Source organism: Barbus barbus (assembly GCF_936440315.1).
Source record: "Barbus barbus genome assembly, chromosome: 22".
Lineage (NCBI taxonomy): Eukaryota > Metazoa > Chordata > Actinopteri > Cypriniformes > Cyprinidae > Barbus > Barbus barbus.
In genome coordinates this window covers 31319853-31345140 of record NC_136750.1, presented here as the reverse complement: position 1 = coordinate 31345140, position 25288 = coordinate 31319853, and the positions used below count along the sequence as shown (strand labels likewise).

At 42.7% G+C, this 25288-nt stretch overlaps 2 protein-coding genes across 4 annotated transcripts in view; one reads left to right on the top strand and one right to left on the bottom strand.

Annotated features, from left to right (window-relative positions):
• Window positions 1–235: 235 nt before the first annotated feature.
• LOC306888197 (homer protein homolog 2-like) lies at window positions 236–11582 on the top strand. 3 transcript variants are annotated; one of them, XM_079446384.1, is made up of 9 exons: window positions 236–570; window positions 5320–5476; window positions 6008–6139; window positions 7242–7334; window positions 8597–8733; window positions 9000–9144; window positions 9327–9437; window positions 9525–9605; window positions 10491–11582. In XM_079446384.1, coding segments are annotated over exons 1-9 (1047 nt in total). In that variant the 5' UTR covers window positions 236–568; the 3' UTR covers window positions 10680–11582. The 3 variants fall into 3 exon arrangements, with proteins under 3 accessions (XP_079302510.1, XP_079302509.1, XP_079302511.1); XM_079446383.1 differs by lacking the exon at window positions 236–570 and adding an exon at window positions 1277–1551; XM_079446385.1 differs by lacking the exon at window positions 236–570 and adding an exon at window positions 5022–5133.
• A 6870-nt stretch (window positions 11583–18452) lies between these two features.
• Window positions 18453–25288, bottom strand: part of LOC306888723 (WASP homolog-associated protein with actin, membranes and microtubules-like) — an 11060-nt gene continuing 4224 nt past the window's right edge. Inside the window, exons 5-10 of the mRNA XM_079447143.1 lie at window positions 24630–24798; window positions 24123–24292; window positions 22791–22877; window positions 21975–22070; window positions 20898–21240; window positions 18453–20349 (exon numbers count right to left, since the gene is read on the bottom strand). Of these exons, the coding sequence (XP_079303269.1) occupies window positions 20081–20349; window positions 20898–21240; window positions 21975–22070; window positions 22791–22877; window positions 24123–24292; window positions 24630–24798 (1134 nt within the window). The 3' untranslated portion in view covers window positions 18453–20080. The remainder of the gene's footprint in view (window positions 20350–20897; window positions 21241–21974; window positions 22071–22790; window positions 22878–24122; window positions 24293–24629; window positions 24799–25288) is intronic.

Sequence of the window (25288 nt, the reverse complement as noted above, 5' to 3'; positions counted from 1 at the left end):
ACACATCTCTCTAATGTATTGATGCCGCACTCACCGCCGGTCTCTGCGCGCTCTCCAGTCCTCGAGCACGGGCGGCGTGTCCGGTGCGCGTTCCCGGTACCGCTGGAACTCCGTGTCCTCCGCAGAGAAACGCGACGCGAACTGAGCGTCATAGTCAGCGGCGCAAGACATGGCGCTCGTGACTGAAACAGGTGCCTGGAGATTTTACAGAGTGTTTCAGTGTGCGACAAACAACAGCCTTTACAGTGAAACACCGACGCGTGACGTGCAGCTCTTATTTCACTCCGTCGCGGTTTCACCGAAGGTTCCGGTAAACTGAGTTCCCCTTCCGTTCACACGCTTCGCAATACACGCATTTTATATAATTGTGTGAGTTTGCCATTGCGAAGTTTTTTGTTTTCTTTTCCGTGTTTATTGTCCATTTACACCTAAAGTATTTATCATGTCATTTGTGTGTTTTTCACTGACCAGCGGCTTTAGTTTTACGGCTGGTTGCTGGTTTAATTAATAATGTAGAGTTGGATCAGTTGCAGCTCTGGAGCCGCGGAACGTTTGGGATTCTGCAGAAATGTGAGTACGGTAAAGTTTAATATGACTAGAAAACAAAACTAACCGCAGTTTATCACTTCATCCCGTTATCTACGAGTGAATATATAGATCAGGCTGGATATAAACTACGACGCGCTGTGTGTGTGTGTGTGTGTGTGTGTGTGTGTGTGTCAGAGAGAGAGAGAGAGTGAGTGTGTGTGTGTGTGTGTCAGAGAGAGAGAGAGAGAGAGAGCGCGCGTGTGTGTGTGTGTCAGAGAGAGAGAGAGAGAGAGAGAGAGAGTGTGTGTGTGTGTGTCAGAGAGAGAGAGAGAGAGAGAGAGAGAGAGCGCGCGTGTGTGTGTGTGTGTGTCAGAGAGAGAGAGAGAGAGAGAGCGTGTGTGTGTCAGAGAGAGAGAGAGAGAGAGTGTGTGTGTGTGTGTGCATGTTTATGTGGTTTATGAGGACACAAATGTGTATAATGACATGGGTATGACAGAGGTATTACAATATGAAGGTGGTTTATGAGGACACTGCCTATGTCCCCGTAATTCAAAAGGCTTAAAAAACATACTAAATGGTGTTTTTTTGAAAATCTAAAAATGCACAAAGTCTCCTGTGAGGGCTAAGTTTAGGTGTAGGGTTGGTGTAGGGCAATAGCACACACAGTTTGTTCAGTATAAAAACCATTACGCCTATGGAGAGTCCCCATAAACCACAAAAACCAACGTGTGTGTGTGTGTGTGTGTGTGTGAGTGTGTGTGTGTGTGGGCTGATCCGCGGCGCGTCTGACTGTCGCTCAGTTTGGATTCATGATCATCTGCTGCGGACTGAACTCAACACTGACGCGTTTCACTCTTCCAACCTGGAATATTAATAAAGATCCGGCAGCGCGAGCTGAAGTTAGTTTGTCGCGGGAATATCAGATTTCTGTAGGATATATTCTGCGCTGAACTAATGCGGGAGATTTTTGAGTCTCTGTAACTAAAGACGCTTCACGGATCCGACAGAGAGCAGCGCGATGGGGTAAGACGAGACGCTTCTGATCGTCGCCTGTTCTGCTGTCATTTCTTCGACAGAACTCTTGCAGATTTGTTTCTGGATTACAAATGAATGATCAAAGGTTGGAGGTTGGTTAGGTTTGTTACGCGACTGTCAGAACCGAATCAGATCGAGTTGACAGAAAACGCGTGTGAATTCGGCGCACGTCAATCGTGAAAAGTGGATTAATTCGGCTTCGCTTCGTTCGCTGAATTGCGCGTCAGAAGTGGGTTTTGTGTTTGAACAGCAGGTGATTTTTAGCTTGTGTTTGCGCGTGCATTCGGCAGCCCCCGCGCGCGCTCCCGCAGAAACCTTCCCGTGATCTGAGCGAAACATCATAGATCACCGAGGATCAAGCTTTAGCAAACCAATCAACACCGATATAATGAACAGAGAGGAGTGGGCTGTTAATGCGAGTGTGGGCCGAGGTGTGTGTGTGTGTGTGTGTGTGTGTGTGTGTGAAACCAGCCTGAAGTGCTGCTGGTTTCTTAAGAAGCTGCAGGACCAGTTTGTGCGGTCAGCTGAGTTTCTCTCACACAAGATCAAAACTGCAGTCTGATTATTAGATCATGAAGTTTGTGGCACTGCAGACTGTTTCTGTCAGACTCTCAGCATGCTTTCAACCACAATATCACAGTGTACATATACTGTATATATATAAACTGATGTCACATCAGACACTTTAAGTCTGGGTTAGTAAAGGCTGGCTCATAGGTTTTCCACACTGTGGGTGTTTTTTAACGATGTGATGTTGATCGATTGTGGCTTGGTTTCAGCTGGGTTCTCTCTCAGTGACGGGGTTATAGATTAACCTCGTTCTCCACACAAACTTGTGACCGCGAGGAACGGCCTCTATCTGCTGTTTGGTGATAAAGCGCTGGGATTAAACCCTGAACCGCTGCGGATGAGCCGTGGCTTGGCTGAATGAGGTGCTGGACTGGACAGTCTATTTAAACCACAGCACCGATGGCTCCAGTTACATGAATGGCACAAGTTCACCGATGCTAATCTGACACATTGTCAAACTGCTGACCGTGTGTGTGTGTGTGTGTGTGTTCAGGACACCGTAGACTCCACATGCTCCCAAACGGCTGGTAAATGACGCTCTCCGGTGGGGATTGAAGCCTCGTCACAGATGGTGTCGGTCTCAACCATCTGCTGCTGCCCGGAGCCGAAGCCAATGACTTACAGTAGCAGTGAGCATCATGAGCCCTCAGTAGTGCTGATCAGTCCAGATCTGCATCATGAGCCCTCACTAGTGCTGATCAGTCCAGATCTGCATCATGAGCCCTCACTAGTGCTGATCAGTCCAGATCTGCATCATGAGCCCTCAGTAGTGCTGATCAGTCCAGATCTGCATCATGAGCCCTCAGTAGTGCTGATCAGTCCAGATCTGCATCATGAGCCCTCACTAGTGCTGATCAGTCCAGATCTGCATCATGAGCCCTCACTAGTGCTGATCAGTCCAGATCTGCATCATGAGCCTTCAGTAGTGCTGATCAGTCCAGATCTGCATCATGAGCCCTCACTAGTGCTGATCAGTCCAGATCTGCATCATGAGCCCTCAGTAGTGCTGATCAGTCCAGATCTGCATCATGAGCCCTCACTAGTGCTGATCAGTCCAGATCTGCATCATGAGCCCTCAGTAGTGCTGATCAGTCCAGATCTGCATCATGAGCCCTCAGTAGTGCTGATCAGTCCAGATCTGCAGTCGTAGCCTGAAAGACAGTGAGAGTTATTGTTGAAGGCTCTGAGCTAGTCCAAAAATGTGGTCAGACAGGTCGTCTTACGCCACAAACGCTCTGAATGCTTGGTAGGAGAGCATATACTGGTGGAATAAATGATTGGGAGAAACAAATGACACCAATTATATTTAGGTATTAAAGGAATGAAACATTGATAAAAAAAGATAATTCTGTCATCAGTGGGCTACAGAGTTATTGGAGTAAATGACAGAACAATCACTTTAATCGTCATTGTACTGTTGACTTTGTCCAGTCTGATCTGTTCTGGATATATAACAGACAGATATTGATCAGTCCTGTGTTTGTACGGCCGCTGCTGAAGTCAGATCATTGAATCATTATTCTCTGTTTATCGCTGTGAAGCTGCTTTGAAACTATTTGTATTATGTATGAGGTAAATGTGATTTGACTGAAAAGGGCACACCTTAACAATTTTGAATGAGATTTACCTCCTGACCTCCATATTAAGTCATTTTAACAGTTTTTTAACTGTATAGGAGTAACCCATCCTCATAATACTCGTTAAACAGTAATATGCACGGACAGCTGGTTTGAGAGCTGAAATGTTGGTTGATCGCGCTTCTGTCGGTGTGTGATTGTGGCGCTGGTCGTTCGGTGATTTGGTGTTGGAGCTGTTTCACCTGCAGGAATGTGTGTCCGGTCAGAGCCCCGCCCACTCCACGGTCTGCTCCAATCAGAGCTCGCTGAGGTCAGACTTCAGGTGTGGCGCTGTGGGTGTGTGTGTGCAGGTAGAGCCGCATTCCTGCCGTGGCTCGGCTGAGAACAGGGAATGTTCTAGATGTGTGAATCACGCGTGTCTCGCCATTGTCAGGTTATTTTGAGATCTGGTGAAGCGCTCGCGTGATTTCCTCATCTCTCGACAGGACGGTCCTGTATATTTCTGCATTCTGCCACATTTACCTTCAGCAAAGTAAAAGGCGTTTGGAGTCGTGTCATCTCATCATTCACGTGACCGATCCTCCTGAAACACCGTTAATCGCTCGTGAGCTTTCAGAGGCTTCAGTCATGAATGAACGGAGAAGGTCCTCCTGACCTCACGTTAACGTCATCAGAAATCACGTGACGTCTGTGTCAAATCTAAATCAGATCAGAGTTAATGATGACAACTTTAATTAGGGCAAATCGAATTATGAATACTTTACTGCCATTGTATGAATATGTAATCATATAATCTATGAAAACGTAACTGTACTCTGATTATTAGCATTTTAATGTAATATAATTACAAGTACTGAATTTTATTATGTCATCCAGATTACATGTAATCAGTTACTACCCAGCACTGTTAATGTTACTGTACATTGCATTGTATTATCTCGCATTGTGAAGTGCTGCTGGTATCTGTAATACTTTTGGACTTCATGGTAAAACACAAATATATAAAGTTGCTGAGCAGAAGCAGCTTTGTAAGTAGTTTAGATTTGTTTCCCTGAATGTGGGCTTCAACTCAACTCAACTCGCATTTGTATCGGTTTCATTGTGAAGCACCTTTTCTGATGAGATTTTTTTTTTTTTGACATTTACTGAAAAACCTTCATGTTCTTTATCAGATGTTTAGAAATAAACTCAAGTCTGTGTTTGTAGAGTGAATGGTCTTCAGTCGGTTGAGGATCTGCCTTGTTTTGCCCATTATCACTCTGTAATAACTGATTGTGATCGGTCAGTGGTGTCCTCCTGTCGTCTAATGACTGTCAACTGTATAATTGATCATTGTCTCAGTCAGGCATCGTTAGCATGAGGTGATGTTGGGTGAAAGACAGGTTTAGGTCATCACTGATCTTCAGAAACTCCGGCAGACGATGTGAGCTTTATTCTCATATGAGTGGAAACTGAAATAAATGAACAAATACTGATAATGTTCTAAATATTAATATCAAGCTGAAGTTGTTGATGATTTCACACACAGATGAATGTGACTGCAGTGTGTGGTGACCTGAACTGATCTTCATGTGACGTGTGTGTGTGTGTGTGTGTGTGTGTGTCGCAGGGAGCAGCCGATCTTCACCACCAGAGCTCATGTCTTCCAGATCGATCCCACCACTAAGAAGAACTGGGTTCCCGCCAGTAAACAAGCCGTTACAGTCTCGTACTTCTATGACAGCACACGCAACAGCTACCGCATCATCAGCGTGGATGGGTCAAAGGTCAGACAGACAAGTGTGTGTGTGAGATGGAGTCAGTGTAAGAGTGTCTGGTGATACTGCGATCCACAGTCTGAGTGTTCACGCGCGCACACACACACACACACACACACACAATGAGGGTCTTCCTCTGCAGAGGGTTTATGGTTCATGTTGCCATGGAGATTTGGATCAGTCCCTCAGTATGGAGGCGGCAGTGATGATGTCACAGTGCAGACCTGCTGAGAGTCATACACACACACACACCTGCTGCCGTCACTCTCAGAGAGCAGATAGATGAAGACTCACACTCACATTAGTGTGTTAGAAGCAGACAAACACACACACACACACCTGCTGCCATCACTCTGACAGCACACACACGCGTGTGTTGAGGTTAAATGGCTGACTGAACTCAAACATGTTACTCTGATCAGCTTCAAGAGTCACACAAAATCAGTGAGAGTGAAACAATGAAGAAATGTCAAATACACAAAATACACAGCTCTCTCTGTGTGTGTGTGTGTGTGACGTTGTGATGTGTTTATTTTTCAGGTGATCATCAACAGCACAATCACCCCCAATTTGAACTTCACAAAAACGTCGCAGAAGTTTGGCCAGTGGGCTGACAGTCGCGCAAACACGGTGTTTGGACTTGGCTTTGCCTCCGAACAACAGCTGTTAAAGGTCTGACAATACATCACACATGCATGCACACAGACACAGAGGTCATCACACATGCATACACACACACACACAGGCCGTCACGCATGCATACACACACACACACACAGACACAGAGGTCATCACACATGCATATACACACACACACACAGGCCATCACGCATGCATACACACACACACAGGCCGTCACGCATGCATACACACACACACACACACACACACACAGGCCATCACGCATGCATACACACACATACAGACACAGAGGTCATCACACATGCATACACACACACACACACAGGCCATCACGCATGCATACACACACACACAGGCCGTCACGCATGCATACACACACACACACAGGCCGTCACGCATGCATACACACATACACAGACACAGAGGTCATCACACATGCATACACACACACACACAGGCCGTCACGCATGCATACACACACACACACAGAGGTCATCACACATGCATACACACACACACACACAGGCCATCACGCATGCATACACACACACACAGGCCATCACGCATGCATACACACACACACAGGCCGTCACGCATGCATACACACACAGGCCGTCACGCATGCATACACACACACACACAGGCCGTCACGAATGCACACACACACACACAGGCCGTCACGCATGCATACACAGGCCATCACGCATGCATACGCACACACACAGGCCGTCACGCATGCGCACACACACACACACACACACACAGGCCGTCACAAATGCGCACACACACACACAGGCCATCACGCGTGCATGCACACACACACAGGCCGTCACAAATGCATACACACACACACACACACAGGCCGTCACGCATGCGCACACACACACACACACACACACAGAGGCCATCACACATGCATGCACACTTGATGCGGCAGTTTTTGATGTTGATGTTTTATAATGATCTGAAACAGTCGCAGCACGTGTTTCTGCTGGAACTGTAGGAGCAAAACACCTTTATGAAGGTTCATATGTTCATTTTATAAGCCTTTTGACAGTCAGAGGTGTAACAGTCCCAATCCATGTTTTTTTTTCTTCCTGTCCTGATCTGTGTTCTTTCTGTTTTACCTCAGTTTGCTGAGAAGTTCCAGGAGGTCAAAGAAGCTGCGAAACTGGCCAGAGAAAAATCTCAGGAGAAGATGGAGACCTCCAGCGATCAGTCGCAGGTACATAGGGCACCATGATCGCCATCAGTGAAAAACAAATACGCAATCCTACAGACAGAAACATCAGACAGCAGAAGATGTTTAAACTGAGGAAAAAAATAAGTGTGTATATATATATATATATATACACACACATACATACATACATACATACATACTAGGGGTGTAACGATACATGTATTTGTACCAGTACGGACATCTCGGTTCGGTGCATGAGACCTTACAACAAATACAGGTAATTCACCCTCAATCTGCGCCCGCAGTAATGCAATGCTGTTTGATAACCGCCAGCAGAAGAACAACGAATGCCGAGTTGCGCACTGGAAAACAAAGCCCACTAAATAGTGACCATGTGCTGATTCTGAATGCGTCTCTCACATAGACTGACAAAGGAGTATACTTTAAAGGCTTGCGCACTCAACTGTTTGCAAAATGGAGCTTTGTGCTCGTGTATCCTACCTGTATAATTTTATATAATATTTAGTATTTTCACATCTAGGTGGAAAAAACAAATTTGTACTACTGTCTGTTCAAAATAAATGAATAGAAACCTAGCATAGTAGATTTGTTGTATTTTTCTTGTTGTACCGAATTCGTATCAAACCGTGACCCCCCCCAACCGAGGTATGTACCGAACCGTGACATCTGTGTCCCGTTACACCCCTAATATATACACAGAGCCGATCCTAGACTTCTGTGGGCCCTAAGCAAAACTAGACTGCCACATATAAATTAAAAATAAATTAATTCACTCTTTCACAGATTGGAGAGCCTCTGCCCATCTTTACATCTGAGAGACTCTGCCTCTCTAAGACATCCCTTTAACAGCTAATCATGTTACAGACCTGATGTCATTAACTTAATTAGTTGCTAGATGTTCTCCCAGCTGAATCTTTGAAGAAATTTCTTCATCAAATTTGAAATGAGCTCATTTAGTGCATAAAAGTGTACAATTTCAATTTAAACATTTGTTATGTTCTATTGTGAATAAAATATTGGCTCATGTGATTTGAAAGTCTTAGTTTTCATTTTATTCAAATTTAAATAAACGTCCCAACATTTCCAGAATTCGGGTTGTATATTATGGTCAATTTAATTTACTAAATTGCTTCAGTCACAATCTTACATTCATTTGTTTTTGTTTACTATAGATAAAGTCATCTTCATAATGTAAAGCAGTCAATGATGTGCTGTTTTCATCAGACGTCAGTAAAGTGTGTGAGAGTGAGGTCTGTTAACGTGAAATTGTGTTGTTTTGTCAGGAATCTGGCCGTGAAACTCCATCAGGCAATCAAGCTTCCAGCATCAACGGAACGGACGATGAGAAGATCTCACACGTGCCGGACATCACTGAGCTGAAGAGTGAGAACGACCAGCTGAAGTCTGTAGCGGAGCAGAGGTGAGACGCTCAGGACTTCTCTGATATTCCTTAATATTCATATTTCTGATATTTATAACCAGCCCTAAACCGTCACACAGACCAGTTGACCCGATCCGATCCGATCAGAATCAGAACATCGTCTGACTGATGGATGAGATGTTCAGTCGTCATGAAGCTTCAGTCAATCAGTGTGCTTCACTGTAGGAGTAGAGATGGTTGGCTGTTTGTCCTTGTGAAGCTGAACGGTGTGTGTGTGTGTGTGTGTGTGTGTGTGTGTCTGACAGTAAGAAGCTGGAGACGGAGCTGCAGGCACTGAAGGACAGCAACGCTCGGCTGATGGACACGCTGCAGGAGGCCAACAGCAACGCCGAGAGCTGGAAGAGCAAAGTGACGCAGAGCCAGGACGAGAACAACCAGCTGAAGAACAAGGTGAGACGAGCGGAGAAGCAGCACCGCTCATCAGCCTCGCTTTAGTTGAGTTTGACCACCGGGTTACAGAATCAGAATCTGTAGTTTAAGAGACTGTTTGCATTCGCTGTCATATTGAGCTCAGGTGTGTGTGATGGAAGAGCTGAAGCGCTAACGGTGTGTGTGTGTGTGTGTGTGCGTAGATCTCGGAGCTGGAGGTTCAGTGTAAGGAGGTGAATCTGGAGAGAGAGAGAAACGCTCAGCTGAGTCTCAGAATTCAAGAGCTGGAAGCAGATCTGCAGGAAAAAGAGCAGGTGAGTCTCTCTCACACACACACACTCTCTCTCTCGCACACACTCTTGTCACGACTGCTCTCCCACACGTTTGTTGGTGTTTTTTAGGAGCTCGAGGATCTGCGCAAACAGGCAGAAACCATCCCGCAGCTCATGGCCAAATGTGAAAGTGTCACGGCCAAACTACAGGTGAAGAACAAACACATTCTTCGAACGGACCTCAGTCACAGATCATACATAACTCGTTCCTCCTCTGAGAATCCTCACTTCTGCTCGTGTTTGAGTCTAAATGAAGCTGTTTGGAGCGACAGCTGCTAGATTTGCGTTTGCTGAAGTTGAGTTTCAATCAAGCTAAAGATTGTCATGTAAATGCTGTAGTCCAGATGAAATCAGTCTGGGTTTTTTCACTAACAGTGATCACTAATTCACTATGCAAATGCTGTATGTTCTGTCAGTATAAATCAATGCAAGGTTTCTTTAAACTTTACAGTCTGTATGTTCAGCTGTATTCACAGAATATCTAGTGCTAAACATTTAAAACAAACCCAGAACAGAATGTTGGAGAAACATCAACAGATCAGCTGTGCAAACGCTGAAATAACTCATTAAACATTCAAAAATACATTTCAGATGAGTTCAGTCAGTGTTTGCTGCTCTGGATGTGCGTCATAATCGTTGTTTAATCATGAGTTGATTCAGAAGCAGAAACATACTAGAAAAAAACAAGAATAGCAATATCAGCTTTATTAAAACATCTTGAAGCTGAGACGTCTGGAAACTCGTGATGAAGATTTTAAAGAATGGTTGAGTCTGTTTTTTGGAGTTTCAGAGGGAAAAATCTTAATTGTGTAAATGGCAGCGAACACCAACACTGAGCGGTTGTGTTGCTGTATTTACAGATGTGTGTTATTTTCAGCCGAGAACTTTAGACGACTGTCTCTGACGCACTGAACTTTGACCTCACGCCAGGAATACTCACGCTGTTAGAATGACATAAACGCTGGTCATGTCAGTGTGAATCTGCGGTTCTGCATGTTGCTCGTGAGGTTTACTGATGCTGCTGATGTTTTACAGGTTGCAGAGTCGGCCAACAGAGACCTGAGCGAGAAGACGACGCTCCTGCAGAGCGAGATCCACGACAGTCAGCAGAAACAGAAGAACATGAAGAGCGAGCTCAAGCAGCTCATGGATGCTCTGGACGGGAAGATTGATGAGCTCCATGAAGTTCGTCAGGGCATTTCTAAACTGGGCGTCGATAACTGAACACACACACACACACACACACACACACACACACACACACACACTCTCTCTCTCTCTTCTGACTGCTGGTTAAGGGCTACCGATAGTCAACAAGGAGCCTCTCTCTCCCTCTCTCTCTCTCTCTCTCTCTCTCTCTCTCACACTCACACACACACACGCGCAGACGGACTGATGTGTGAATTGAACTGCTGCAGATCTCAGGGCCGTCCGGAATCGTTTATATGCACAAACACAGGTGAACTGCAGAATCACTAAGTGCCTGATGGTGGCGCTCTCTCTCCGCCAGCCCTCATAAACTCTTCTGACAATCGTCCTGTTGAACGCGAGGCGTCGATGCAATACCTGCCTCAGGCAGCCGGACGCACTTCTCTTCTTCTTCTGCTTGTTCTGTTGGTTTGTTTGTGTTTTTGAGATGCATTCAGATTATTTTTATTCTGATCGATAAAAATATGAGCCAAATATTTGCTGTGATGAAGGCAGTTTGCTTGTTCGGTGCAGATGTGTGTGTGTTGTGCTCAGCAGTGTTTGTGACGTGCTCCTCCGCTCGTGTGTGTGTGTGTGTGTATGTGTATGTGTGAGTGTGAGAGACGTTTGGGTGATGGGGTAATTTATGTGCTTTTTTTTTTTAATAATCTCTGCCTTTCCTGAGTCTGTGATCGGAGCGCTTGAGCTTCCAAACTCTCTCCTCAGTTCCTTTCAGTTGTTTTTTCTCTCGATGCTGTGGATGGTGTATAATAGAGCATTTCATGTGGGCAAGTGTCTTTAACACCCTCTAAAACACACACACACACACCCCTTACTGGAAACTTGAGCCTTTTTTCCCTTTTTCTGAAAAAAAAAAAAAACTTTTGTTGATCAAAATTGTAAAATAAATCATTGTGGAAATCTAGTTTCTGAAGGAGATCTCTGCGTTTCTGTAGTTATTTGTGATGTTTGAGGCTCTTACAGGCAGTGGGTGTCTCTCTCTTGCCCTCTGATTGGTGAGAGGATGTGTTGCCTTGGCAACCTGCATCCCACACAAGGCTGCTATTGATTGTGAGTATACTGTGCTCCAGATGTGAATACATTTGTTCGTATAGTTGTTTTATCGTCGTTAGTAGATTTCTGTGGTGTCACCACAATGAAGCCTGTTTCCATAGAAACACTGGATTCTGTGATGCTCAGGATCTGTGTTGCACCTTCATCTGGTCTGCACACACACACACACACACACAAAATCAAACTACCACACACACACACACACTCGCACTCTTACACTCACGTATGCACACACAACACACACACTAACACAATCAAACTGGACACACAACACACACACATCTGGATTTTTCTGCCTTTAAGCTTCCATCAACAACATTTTCTGATATTTCCATCTTCTGGTGTAGATCAGTGTTCCTCACTATTTTCAGGTGAAGTAGTGAAGTACCAAAGTACCTCCTGAAATCAAACCAGATCCCCAAATGATCACCTAATCATCCAGTCTCTTTAAACAGACCAGATTCCTATTCAAATCATGATCTGATCAATAAGCCGGTCGTTCAGATAAATCATGCTGCTATCAATACACACATTCACCACAATGGAGAATTTGTATTATTTTGCTAACTTTTTTCGAATAAAAAAAAAAAAGTTAGAAGGATAGAAGTAAAAAAGGATAGAAGTATTGCTTTTTATTTGAGTTTTTTCATTTCTGTTTATTATTGAAATGTTATATGTATGTGTCAATTTTATTTAATTTCTTTATTTTCTTAAATATGTGGGTATATAGTATTTATAGAGTTGTAACTTTTAGTTTTAGTTACTTTTTCTTATTTGTAAGTCGCTTTGGACAAAAGCATCTGCTAAATGACAAAAGTAAGTAAAGTAAGTAAATACTGCAATCTAATTCATACACTACCAAAGTTTGGGTAAGATTTTTTTTTTAATTTGTTTTTATTCAACAAAAACATTAAATTGGTCAAAAGTGACAGTAAAGACATTTATAATGTTACTAAAGATTTCTATTTCAAATAAATGCTGTTCTATTGAACATTATATTCATCTGTGAATCCTGAAAAAATTAAATATATCACCGTTTCCACAAAAATATTGTGCAGCACAACTGTGTTCAACATTGATAATAATCAGAAATGTGTGTTGATCAGTAAATCAGTATATTATTATGATTTCTGAAGATCATGTGACACTGAAGACTGGAGTAATGATGCTGAAAATACAGCTGCAGATCACAGAAATACATTACAGTTTAACACATTCACAAACTGGAATAATTTGTCCACAATATTACTGGTTTTACTGTATTTTTAATCAGATAAATGCAGCCTTGGTGAGCAGAAGAGATTTTTTCAGAAACATTCAAACGACTTACCTTCACTAAAATTTGAACAGTAGTTAAAGTTTATATACGTTTGAAGAAGTTTAATTGAATCTTGCGGGTTAGAAGTGCTTGAGCTGCTCTATGTGGTGTTTATGTGTGAATCAGTGTTTCAGAAACAATCCACTCCTGATGTTGACCGCAGGAGCTCCAGCTCATTACGACGATGAACATCAGATGAAACACATGCTTGACAGCAGCCTTTTGTAGAGCAGTCAATCTTTATACTTGATCCATAAGATCCCTGACTCAGATCTGGCCTTCCAAGCAATTTAAGACGTCTTGCTAGTGGAGTTGAAAAACCAACCGTGTTTTTAGCATTAATGTCAAAGCAGATTTCTGTCGAAGTTAAACCAAATATTGCATGAATGGAGTAATAATTAATGGGTTTATACAAAACACCTGAACGTAAATATTACCCATCAGCAGGCCTAGATATCAATTTGACATCAAATAATAGTCAAGACTTGATCAAGTAAGTTTTATTTATAGAGCACATTTAAATTCAGCATTACACTGACCAAAGTGCTGAACACAACCAATAAAACAAATACTAAAATAGAATACAATTAAAATAACAACAATAATAATAAAATAACATTAACAACAAAAACCGTACACACTGAATTAATAGCCTGGAAATGCGAGAGAATAAAAATGTGTCTTAAGAAGCACACCTAATGTCAGACGGCAACTACGTGCAGCGGCGACGGCAAAGCCTCGGCCTCCGTGACCGAGGAACATGTAATAGACTTATTTGCCGACCTAAGGGACTTGGGCGTTGAATGCAAATTAATTAGTTCCGAAATATAAGATGGGGCATGTCCATTAAGAGCTTTGAAAACAATAAGTAAAATTTTAAACTGACTTCTAAAAAAAACAGGAAGCCAGTGAAGAGACGCTAAAACTGGCGAAATATGGTCACGGTTTTTGGTGCAATATGGTCATTTGTTTTTCAAGACAAAGCTCAGAATCAAAGATAACACCCAGATTTTTGACCTGAGACTTAATATATGGCGTGAGGTTTTCTAAGTTCCCAGCAACAGAATGTCTTGTTTTAGAGGGACCAAAGAAAATCACCTCAGTTTTATCATTGTTGAGTTGCAGGAAGTTATTTGACATCCAGCATTTAATATCCTCAAGACAGTCAATGAGAGACTGCACAGAATCACGAGATTTTAAAGGAAGATACAACTGAGAATCATCGGCATACAAATGAAAAGAGATTTTATATTTCCTTATGATATTACCAAGTGGAAGCATATACAAATTAAAGAGCAATGGCCCTAAAATGGACCCCTGAGGGACTCCACAGAAAAGAGAGGCAGATGATGAAATAAACTGGCCAACAGACACTGAAAATGACCTAGATTTGAGATTTGACTTGAACCAGCAAAGTGCTGTAGCCTTTATGCCCAGCCAATGTTCAAGGCGTGACGGAAGGATATTATGATCTACTGTATCAAAAGCAGCACTCAGATCCAATAAAACCAAACCTGCATTATCTCCAGAATCAGCTGACAGTAACAAGTCCTTCAACACTTTTAACAAAGCTGTTTCAGTGCTGTTGGGTAGTATAACCTGACTGAAGAGGTTCAAGTATATGGGTTGAGTTTAAGAACGGAAGTAACTGTGATAGAACAACTCTTTCCAGTATTTTTGAAATAAATGGCAGTTTTGAAATAGGACGATAGTTATTCAAGCAATTAATATCGGCATTGGGTTTTTTAAGCAATGGCTGGACAACTGCATGCTTCACAAACACAGGAACAGTGCCAGAAACTAAGCAGGAATTAATCATTACTGGAATACTAGGACCAACTATATCAAAAGCCTCTTTAAGAAAGTCAGACGGAACAACATCATAAAGAGAAGTTGAAGATTGTGTCTGCTTCACGAAGTCCCCTGACTCTGATAAAGACACAGGCTGTAACTGCACAGGTTAGCTGTAGAAACTGAACAGTCATCCAAAGAACTAGAACAAAAGGGATCACATGAGGATCGAATGCCAGCTACCTTTTCAATAAAACATCTCTCACAAATACCTGTTGATTGTTCTACTCCATAAGAGATGCGGGGGTTAATTATTGAATTTATAGTGCTACATAAAATTTTAGGAGTATGAGAATGTTTATTAATAATATCAGAAAAGTCTTTAGCTCTTCTGAAAGTTCAACAGGGATTCTCTAAAAATGCTCTTTCCTCCAACGCCTTCGCAGTGAACGAGTGGGTCATCCAGCCATGGCTGTGATTTACATTTTGGACATTTATATTTCAGAGGAGCTATAGAATCCAGGACATCAGAACAGGGATAATTAAAGAGAGACATCAGGTCTTCAGGACTAGATGAACGTTCAGCAGCAACTGAAATTGCACTGAATTCTGATTCTGAAAACTGACCAACCGTAAGAGAGTTGATACAACGAGAATTAAAACCTGTAGTTTTTATATTACCCAAAAAACCAGATAGATACATTAAATCCAATTGGTTTATGATCTGAGAAGCAGGCATCTTCAATGGCTATGTGATCAATGCAAAACCCATACGACATGATAAGGTCCAGATATGGCCCAGGACATGTGTAGCCATGGGCTTTCCAGGACAGCAAACATGAATATTACAATCACCTCGTACTAACAGTCGATCATATGATGTGATAATATGAGAAACAAACTCAGAAAACTCCTTTATAAACTCTTTATCTGCTTCGGGGGTCTGTAGAGCAGTACACATAGCAACGGAGAGCAGATTCTATCAATACACATTGAGATGTATCAAAAGTAGAAAAGTTCCCAACAGAGACAGTCCGAGATTGAAACCAATTCCTGAAAACCATAGCCTTTCCAACACATCTTGGAGTGCTGATAAAACCACAATTTAAAGGACAAAGTTCGTCAAAGATGGACGACTCACCTGCCCCAATCCAGGTCTCAGTTAAAAATAGGAAATCCAATTCGTGGCTGGTAAAAAAGTCATTCAAAATAAAGGTCTTATTAGACAGATCGAGAAGGGTCTGGCTGCAGACTTGCACTTGCACGCTCAGACACTTGCACTTCCGCGGGTGACGTCACTTGCACTCTCAGACACTTGCACTTCCGCGGGTGACGTCACTTGCACTCTCAGACACTTGCACTTCCGCGGGTGACGTCACTTGCACGCTCAGACACTTGCACTTCCGCGGGTGACGTCACTTGCACGCTCAGACACTTGCACTTCCGCGGGTGACGTCACTTGCACTCTCAGACACTTGCACTTCCGCGGGTGACGTCACTTGCACGCTCAGACACTTGCACTTCCGCGGGTGACGTCACTTGCACTCTTTTTTATTATTTTATTTTGTTCTATTTATTGATAATGTTTTGTTTGAATCTCTCAACATTTTACAACAGTAGCCAGGTGGTGAAGACAAGAAAAAAGAAACTAAATTACAATGTCACTTGCAATATCTGCGACGTCACTTGCGTTGCCAATGGAGACGAGACGCTGTGGTGCTTAAACGATTAAAACTAATTTAGTACAATAACGAACAGGGTCCTGCAAGTCATCTGTAGGAGAAAAAGACAAGACCCGCAAATCCGTGGCTACAGAACAGCAGAATATGAACGCAATGCGCAAAGTTTCTTCATTAAGCGTTTTCCTCCCATAGAAAACCATAAACACTTAATATGTATTAAAATACATTAAGTGCAATTAAAAGATAAAATTCGATGTATAGTTATTATTAAATGTACTACAAGGCAAGCAGACGGCCATGAACACAATACGCACATTTTAACTTGTCCTCCCATACCGCAAAACGCTTAATGTGGCATAATGGACTAAAGTTTATATAATAATAATAATAAGAGACGTAAGGGTATTCTGTAGTCTTTGACGAAGATGATAAAGACAATGCATCAGCCTAAGTCTTGTTGACACAAAGATGCAGACCAGCAGATATGAACGTGATATTAAAAAGACGCAATGCATTAAATTGCACGTTAAACTTTTTCCTCCCATAGAAAATTAAATATATTAAGGTTCTGCAATATATAAATATATTGTGGAAACTTAATTTCCTGTAGAGCTGCTTTGCAACGATTTGTATACTAAAAAGCGCTATACAAATAAACTTGAACTTGAACTCTTGGAAGGGTTCATCCAAGATACCCGGGCAGGAATCAGGAAACGTGGCTATAAACAAAAACTAAACTTAGACTTAGAAAACACGAAAGGGCTCTGTTACGTAGCTATCACTAGGAGAGCGATAAACGCAGAACAATACACGGCGATCTGTGAAAATCCATGGTTTAGCAAACATTATATATAGATATATATATATATATATATACAGAAGGTAGCACAATTTGATGAACCTCTTGCCAATTCAAATCAGAAAACCGAGGCTTCCATCTGCGCTTCAGTACCCCATCTTCCAAAAAGTAAGTGACACGAGTGTAAGCCCTTCATTTTAGGGGTGTGCGATACTGCAAATTTTGGTATCGGTACCGATACCAAGTAAATACAGGGCCAGTATGGCCGATACCGATACTTGTCATGTAAAAAAAACATAAATTTAAATGACCAGCAACAATTAAAAAAAATTAACAATACTAATGTTGATATGACTAATATTATATTCACCTTAAAGCTACGTGGATATTATTTGCCTTTCTAAAAGGACTTTGCAGGCAGAGGAGCCCAGAACATGAAAGCAATAAACAGTTTCATGTTAAGTCTTTTCCTCCCAAAGAAAAGAGTTATAAAAATAATTAATGTGGCTTAATAAATTAAGAACGTAATATTAAAAGACAAAACTCAGTATACACCTTATTAATGTTGCAAACTAGATATACAAGTAAGCAGATGTGCCCAGAATATGAAAGCAACGCTCAAAGTTTTCACATTATGTATTTTCCTCCCATAAAAAAAACATAAAGAAAAGTTTTTCTTTATGTTACAAAATATTCTACAAAATATGAGTCCACTTCTGTCTCTCTAAAAGTCTAATATACCTGCTAACATCAAAATCAGATTGTGACTCAGAAGGTGAATCAGAGGAGCTTTGATTAAGGGTCTATGTAATCTACTATTGGCATATCAGCTGATGACCTGGCAGATCTAACGCGAGGTGATGGAGCAGGTCTGCTACATGACCTCAGAGCCTCCATCTCATTTCCATGTCGCTCACTATCCCGTGCTCGTTCAGCTTCTATTACTCGAAGCCTGATGTGCTGAGCTTCACAATACACTAACTCCCTAACTAGCATAAACAGGAGAAAAACAAGGTATAAAGAAAATGGCACCAACCTCTCTACTAGCATATTCCCAATAAAATAACAATACACTTCATAAGTAACAAACAATAACAAAAGAAAGTACAAACAAATAATAACTTCCAAACCAAACCAGATTTCTTGTCATAGGCATCAGTCACCACAAGTGTTAACACAATAACACTATAAAGCCTCACGACGCAGCCTCCACACACACAAACAAATACCTCCTTGGACATAACGCCAAAGACCGTCTTTGTAAATATGAGCGCTGGCCTGGATTTAAGCGTACACTCGCTCTAAGATCAAATCTGAGCGTAAGCACACGTTATAAATGAGGCCCCAGGTTTTAGCCAGGTTTCTATCAAACAGAGCACATCTATATTATGATCATATTATTTACAGAAAGCATTTTCATAGAAGGGTATCTAATATTCAATAAGACAAGCTTTTTCATTTATCTGTATTATATTTGTTGAACATCAATTGTTAGTCATAAATTGGTTTGGATGTTTTCTGTATTTTCTAGTTCGGGGAACAGACACAGTCTCTATAGTGTGATATCTAGGCGAAGGAGTCTCTATGTGCTGAGAATTAACTGACTTCTGTGACGTGAGGCGGCTAGCAGACGGTCGGTTTAGCCAGTCTGTCTGCTTCGTGACCTGGGCCCCAGTCAAGTATGAACTCTAAGACTATGTGCCATATTTCTAGAGAGAAGAGCGGCACCACCCCAGGAGGGATGAACACCATCTCTTTTCAACAGGTCAGGTCTGCCCCAAAAATTCTTCCAATTGTCTATAAAGTCTATGTTATTCTGCGGGCACCACTTAGACATCCAGCCATTGAGTGACGACAGCCTGCTTTGTATCTCATCGCCACGGTAAGCAGGGAGCAGACCAGAGCATGAGTCTCTGACATCATACTTGCAAGTTCACACACCTCTTTAACATTATTATTTGTGATCACCGACTGGCAACATCATTAGTGCATCATAAGTTTTAAGTTATTATATGCAGAGGTTTTTGGGCTGATAATTTACACCTCTGTTTTTTCAGAACTTAGCAGTAGGAAATTATTAGTCATCTAGTTTATATAATCTATGCATTCCATTAGCTTTGCAAATTGGTATGTTTCATCAGGCCACAAAGAAATATAGAGCTGGGTATCATCAGCATAACAGTGAAAGCCAACACCATGTTTCCTGATGATATCTCCCAAGGGCAACATATAAAGCGTGAAAAGCAACGATCCTAGTACTGAGCCTTGAGGTACTCCACTGCACTTGTGAATGACATGACACCTGATACCTTTATTTTGAAATAAAATATACAATATAACAATTTAAATATGGTTTTGAATGAATTGCATATGTTAGTGTGTATTTCCATAGTCAGGTTTTGTTTAGCACTTTGAGAATCACTGGCCAGGCTTTGATACTTTCAAGAGTTCCATGAAAAGAAAAGCATTCTGCATAAGTCATAGACTTTCCCTCAAACACAGACAGATACAGATGCTACAATCTTGATCAGGCACTTTAATGAAAGCGTTCACAGATCAAATCAGAGTCACAGATGTTATTCACACATTTCTAATGTTTAGTGCAATTGGCTATATTTTCATGGAAAATTACTTATATATTCCTACGACAAGACATATCAGTGCAAAAACCCAAAGTTTGGCAAAGGAAGTTAGCCATGACAATCAGAAATGGCGGCTGAAACGACGTCGTCCAGCAGCAGCAGCAGCATTTATGAATCACAGACGGTCGCGTTTAACTCTCCCAGTCCCCAGATGGCTCTTCATCATCAGAGTCATTAGACACCTTCTTCATCCTCATCATGGCAGCTTTGATGCTCCGCTCGAGCTCGGAGTCTGTGCTGTGTGTGGGGCCGCTGGAGGGCGGGACTTTCTTCAGGCTCACGCCCTGACGGATGGCTGACAGCAGGCTGTTCCTGACGTCGCCGCTCTCTGCGCTGACCGTGACCTTCCGCAGCTGTTTCTGTCCACGCTGCAGCGACGCTAACAGCTCGTCCATCGATCCTGCATCACAAACATGTCATTCACTCAAGTGGGTGAAACTCTCACAGAATCGTCCGGCTCAGATTTTAGTTCGAAATCAAATATAAACCATCCCAAATGACACGCTCAGATGTCACCTGACTGTCTCTCATCTAGAAAATTGAACAAACAGAACTGTCCGCTGCTCTTAATATTTGTCCTGCTATGAACCCTCTCTAAGCCCCTCGAGCTGCTCCTGAATGTGAGACGTCTTCGTTTAATGACTTGGCTCAGCTTTGCGTATTTAGGATGAGGGTTCTCTTAACTTTAAGAAGATTTTACAAAAACTTGAATTCTTAAGTACTAGAAACTAGATTACAATAAGGATTTTTGAGAATACAAACTATTCATAACTCTTTCCTTAAGATGAAACACAAGAAGAAAACGGCATTCAAGAACTTTATTTTATATTATATATCAGTAATCAGTATAATTATTGTATGAATAAAGTATTGTTTGTTTTTTTACACACAGAACCTGGTTTAGACCAGACGCTCCCAGCAGACGTGATGATAGAGTTTGAGACTCACCTGAGTTTTGCTCTAGAGTGTTTCGGATGGGCAGCTTCGCACTGATGGGTGGGACAGGAGGAGGAGGAGGAGGGAGAGGCGGAGGAGGTGGAGGAAGAAGAGGAGGAGGGTTAGGAGAAGGAGCAGGAGGCATCTGGTCTGGCTGTGCTGATGCCGATCCAGGCGGCAGCAGAATCTGCACCGGTATGTCTCGCTGCTTCTGACTCCGCCTCTTCCTGTGGGGGGTGGAGCTCTGCGGCACCAGGCTCATGATTGACAGGGGCTGGGAGGAGTCATCTCTACTGGAGTCATGTGACACTGGCTTCACATGAGCCGTCTGTAAAGCGTACTGACCCTGATGCCTCTAAACTCAGAGAAACACACAAGAAACAAACAGTGCAGCCATGATGAAAATCACACACACACTCTCTGGGCGATGTCAACAAAATTGGCATCGGACGATGTCTACAGTGAAACATCGCGATGGACGATAGGCAGTTAGGGGGTGTGCCCGAAGCGTGAATCCGTATTCAGAAAAGCACGGAAAGCAAATAGCAATTGCTAACGGTTGCCTGTTACAATACAGTACATAATATTTCACTTACCACATAAACCGGATAAGGAGAGATGACTGAGGACGATGGCGAATGATTTGCAGATCCTGAGCACCACTGACAAACATCTAATCTTGTAAAATGGGTGGTAAGTACTGCCGCGCTATAGTATTAACAGTGTAACTTGCGCTAATCGCAAATCTCGAACGTGAAAGTGAAACTAAAAAGCGATCGTGCACTCAAAAGCAGTTCAACGTCAGACATAATAGCGGTTCCCTCATGCCCGCAATTTTATATACAGTATACAGTATAAATACCCAGTGATATAACTGCGAGAGAAAGTATTAAAACATATATTTTCCTCCCATCTCGTATTCATTCCCTTTAGGGGTTCCGTCATTTTCTTTCTGAACACGGTATTGGGATGCGGCGGATTGCAGGGGATCACGATGCCGGCTCAACATCATGATGTCTATCGGCCCAACCCTAACACACTCTGTCTCAAACACACTCACACACACACTCATACACACACACGCCTCACCTCTCTGAAGCTGCGGAGTCTGTTGAGCGTCTTTGCTCTCTCGTTCTCCACCCACTGCTTCATCTGCTCTTCCTCCGCTCTCTTCTTCTCTCGCTTCTGATCAAACACACACACACACACGTGTTTAGAGAGGAATCACCTCTGATTCAGTTTGAATTGGATATGACACGAACAGGAATTAAATGAAACTAAACAAATAAACAATTAAAATGACAGGAACAGGAATTCACAATTTGAAGTGAATTTTACGATTCAACATGAAGAAAGAAATGCAACAGAAACTTTATCAGTCCAACAGAAGGAGTGTCATACGGCAGACTGCTGCATTCTGGGAAACAAAGAGCTCATCCACTGTTGTCCATAAAAAAAAGTTAATTTATTAAATATAATGACAAATTCATTGAAAATTTCATTTCATTAATTGAAATTCTGTATTCAATTACGTTTAAGAGAAAAATTGAAGAATAAAGTTATTTTTATGACAGAATTTTTTATTTTTGGGTGAACTATCCCTTTAAACACACATACTGCAGTACATCCACCATGCTAGACGTATTTTTGCACGCCACATCTCGTCTGTTTGTGACTGCTCAGAGTTGAGCAACACAGCACAAACACAATCAGCGCCTCCGATCTGCAGTCACACCAGAGCAGGGAATTCTGGGAATGTGAGCGTGACCCCTGCCGGACTGACAGAAGGCCTGTCGCCATGGCAACTCGGTTGGCCCACAGACAGTCCACGGATCCTACGGTACCGTGACTCATTATGGGATGCTTTGTGGGGTGATGCAGTGGGTTGTGGTTGCCGTTACTCACCAGCTGTGCGGTGTGGTGTTGGTGGAGCTGCTCCGATCTCTGCTCGACTGAACGCTGGTGCTGCTCACGAGCCTGAACACACAGCTCCTGCAGACACACACACACGGGATAAATGCACACGACGCGGAAAGAGTATATACATGTGTGTGTGTGAGAATTTGTGTGTGCGTGAGTGTGTGTATACATGTGTGTGAGTGTGTGTGTGTGTGCATTTGTGTGTGCGTGAGTGTGTGTATACATGTGTGTGTGTTTCTGTCTGTGTGTGTGTGAGTGTGTGTGTATGTATTAAGGGTGGAATGGTTCAACTTTTTCATGGTTCGGTTTGTATCACGGTTTAAGAGTCACGTTTTCGGTATGGTTCGGTATGTTTAGGGAAAAACAAAGAAAATAAGAATAATCTAACTACAAGCAACAGCACAAATAAATATACAATAAAGATACAAATAAAATAATCAGTGATTTTCAGCTGTTTTTTTTAGGTCCTGTAGGTCTATAAGCATTAGTTTTTAGGTACAGAAATGGAATAAAGTAATCAAATGTAAAACACACAAATCTTCTCAAATCTTAAATGTTTAAACTGGCAAAGCTTACATGAGTTTAGTTTAAACACCGATATCAGCGTGTGCTGTTCAGGTCTCATCTGTGCGTGCGTGCTATCAGCACCCGGGTGATGATGGAATAAATGGCTGCTCATAATCCAGCATACGGCACTCGCACTGAACAAGAGTGATCCACTGTGCCATCACCACCTCCTGGTGGTATACATGTGTGTGTGTGTGTGTGTGTGTGCGTGAGTTTGTGTGAGTATGCGTATGTATGTATGTGTGTGTGTGCGCGCATGTGTGCGTTTGTGTGTATGTATATGTGCGTGCATATGTAGTGTGTGAGTGTCTATGTATATGTGTGAGTGTGCATGAGTGTGTGTATATATGTGTGTGTATACATGTGCGTGTACGTTTGTGTGTGTATGCGTATATGTGTGTGTGTGTGTAGTGTGTGTGTGAGTGTATGTATACACGTGTGTGTGTGTGTGCGCGTATGTGTATATGTGTGTATGTATATGTGGGTGCGTATGTAGTGTATGCGTGCGCGTATATTTATTTGTGTGAGTGAGTGTGTGTGTGTGTGTATGTATGCGTGTGTGTGCGTGAGTGTGTATACATGTGTGTGTGCGTTTGTGTGTGCGCATATGTGCATGTTTGTGTGTGTATACATGTGTGTATGTGCGTTTGTGTGTGTATATGTATGTATATGCGCGTACGTATGTAGTGTGTATGTGTGTGTGCGTATATGTATTTGTGTGAGTGTGTGTGTATATACGTGTGTGAGTACCCGCTGGTTCCTCAGGTAAGCTCTGCGTGATGAAATCGCTCCTCTTTTGCTCTCCAGTTGTTTCAGGTGCTGCTGCAGGTGTGAGTGGGCGGGACTTACATCCACCTGAACCTCCTGCAGCTCCTCGGGGTCCTCACAGGTGTCATAATACACCACCTGCTCCTGCAGCTCTGCAGAACACACACACACACACTAATCAGTCCTGGGGCTAAATATGCTCAGTCTAGTTATGTCACACCTGTTATTAAATACAGCTGTCAGTCACACCATTTATGGCTCTGAATAATCCTATAAATATAGTAAAAGGTGAAATCAGCGAGACTGTGGGGAGTGACAGGCCTCATGAGCGTCAATGGAGGGTGTGCGTGTGTGAGTGATTCAGTGTGTTTGCCAGTGTGTGTGTGTGTTTTGCGCACGCACGCGCGTGTGTGTGTATGTGCGCGCTCCCTCGTGTGTGTATGTGTGTGTGTGTGTGTGTATGTGTGTGCGCGTCTGTGTGAGAGAGACCTCTGATCTGCCGCTGTGTGCTCTTGATCTGCGTCAGCAGCAGCAGCTCTTCGTTTTTCAGGATCTCAAACCTGCAGTCGTGAAGCTCCAGCTGCGTCTCGTAATACTGCAGCTCCAGCTCACGGACGGCACTCACAGTCTCCGAGCCACCCGCCTCCATGCCACGCATCTGCACACACACACACCCGTTACCATCCGTGTCACCTGACAGTGTGTGTGTGTGTGTCATCTGACAGCACAGCATTAAATATTGACGTGTCACAGATGAACAGCATCACTCCTCTTCATGGTAACCAACAGGCCTTGAACTCAGATTAGAGTGTTTGTGTGACATTATAATATGTCAAACATTTACATTTATATTTATTCATTTAGCTGACGCTTTTATCCAAAGCGACTTACAATTGCTATATATGTCAGAGGTCGCACGCCTCTGGAGCAACTAGGGGTTAAGTGTCTTGCTCAGGGACACATTGGTGTCTCACAGTGGATTCCAACCCGGGTCTCTCACACCAAAGGCATGTGTCTTATCCACTGCGCCATCACCACCCCCAGAAATCCAGAAATACACGAACCCAGCATCATAATACCCATAATGCACTTTAAAACACTGCATCTGAATGACAGCAGAGTGAAACGGCTCCCTCTTGTGGATCACT

Coding starts and splice junctions, on each gene's coding strand:
- LOC306888197 (XM_079446383.1), top strand. Junction 9,145..9,326: donor ACAACCAGCTGAAGAACAAG/GTGAGACGAGCG, acceptor GTGTGTGCGTAG/ATCTCGGAGCTGGAGGTTCA. Junction 9,438..9,524: donor ATCTGCAGGAAAAAGAGCAG/GTGAGTCTCTCT, acceptor GGTGTTTTTTAG/GAGCTCGAGGATCTGCGCAA.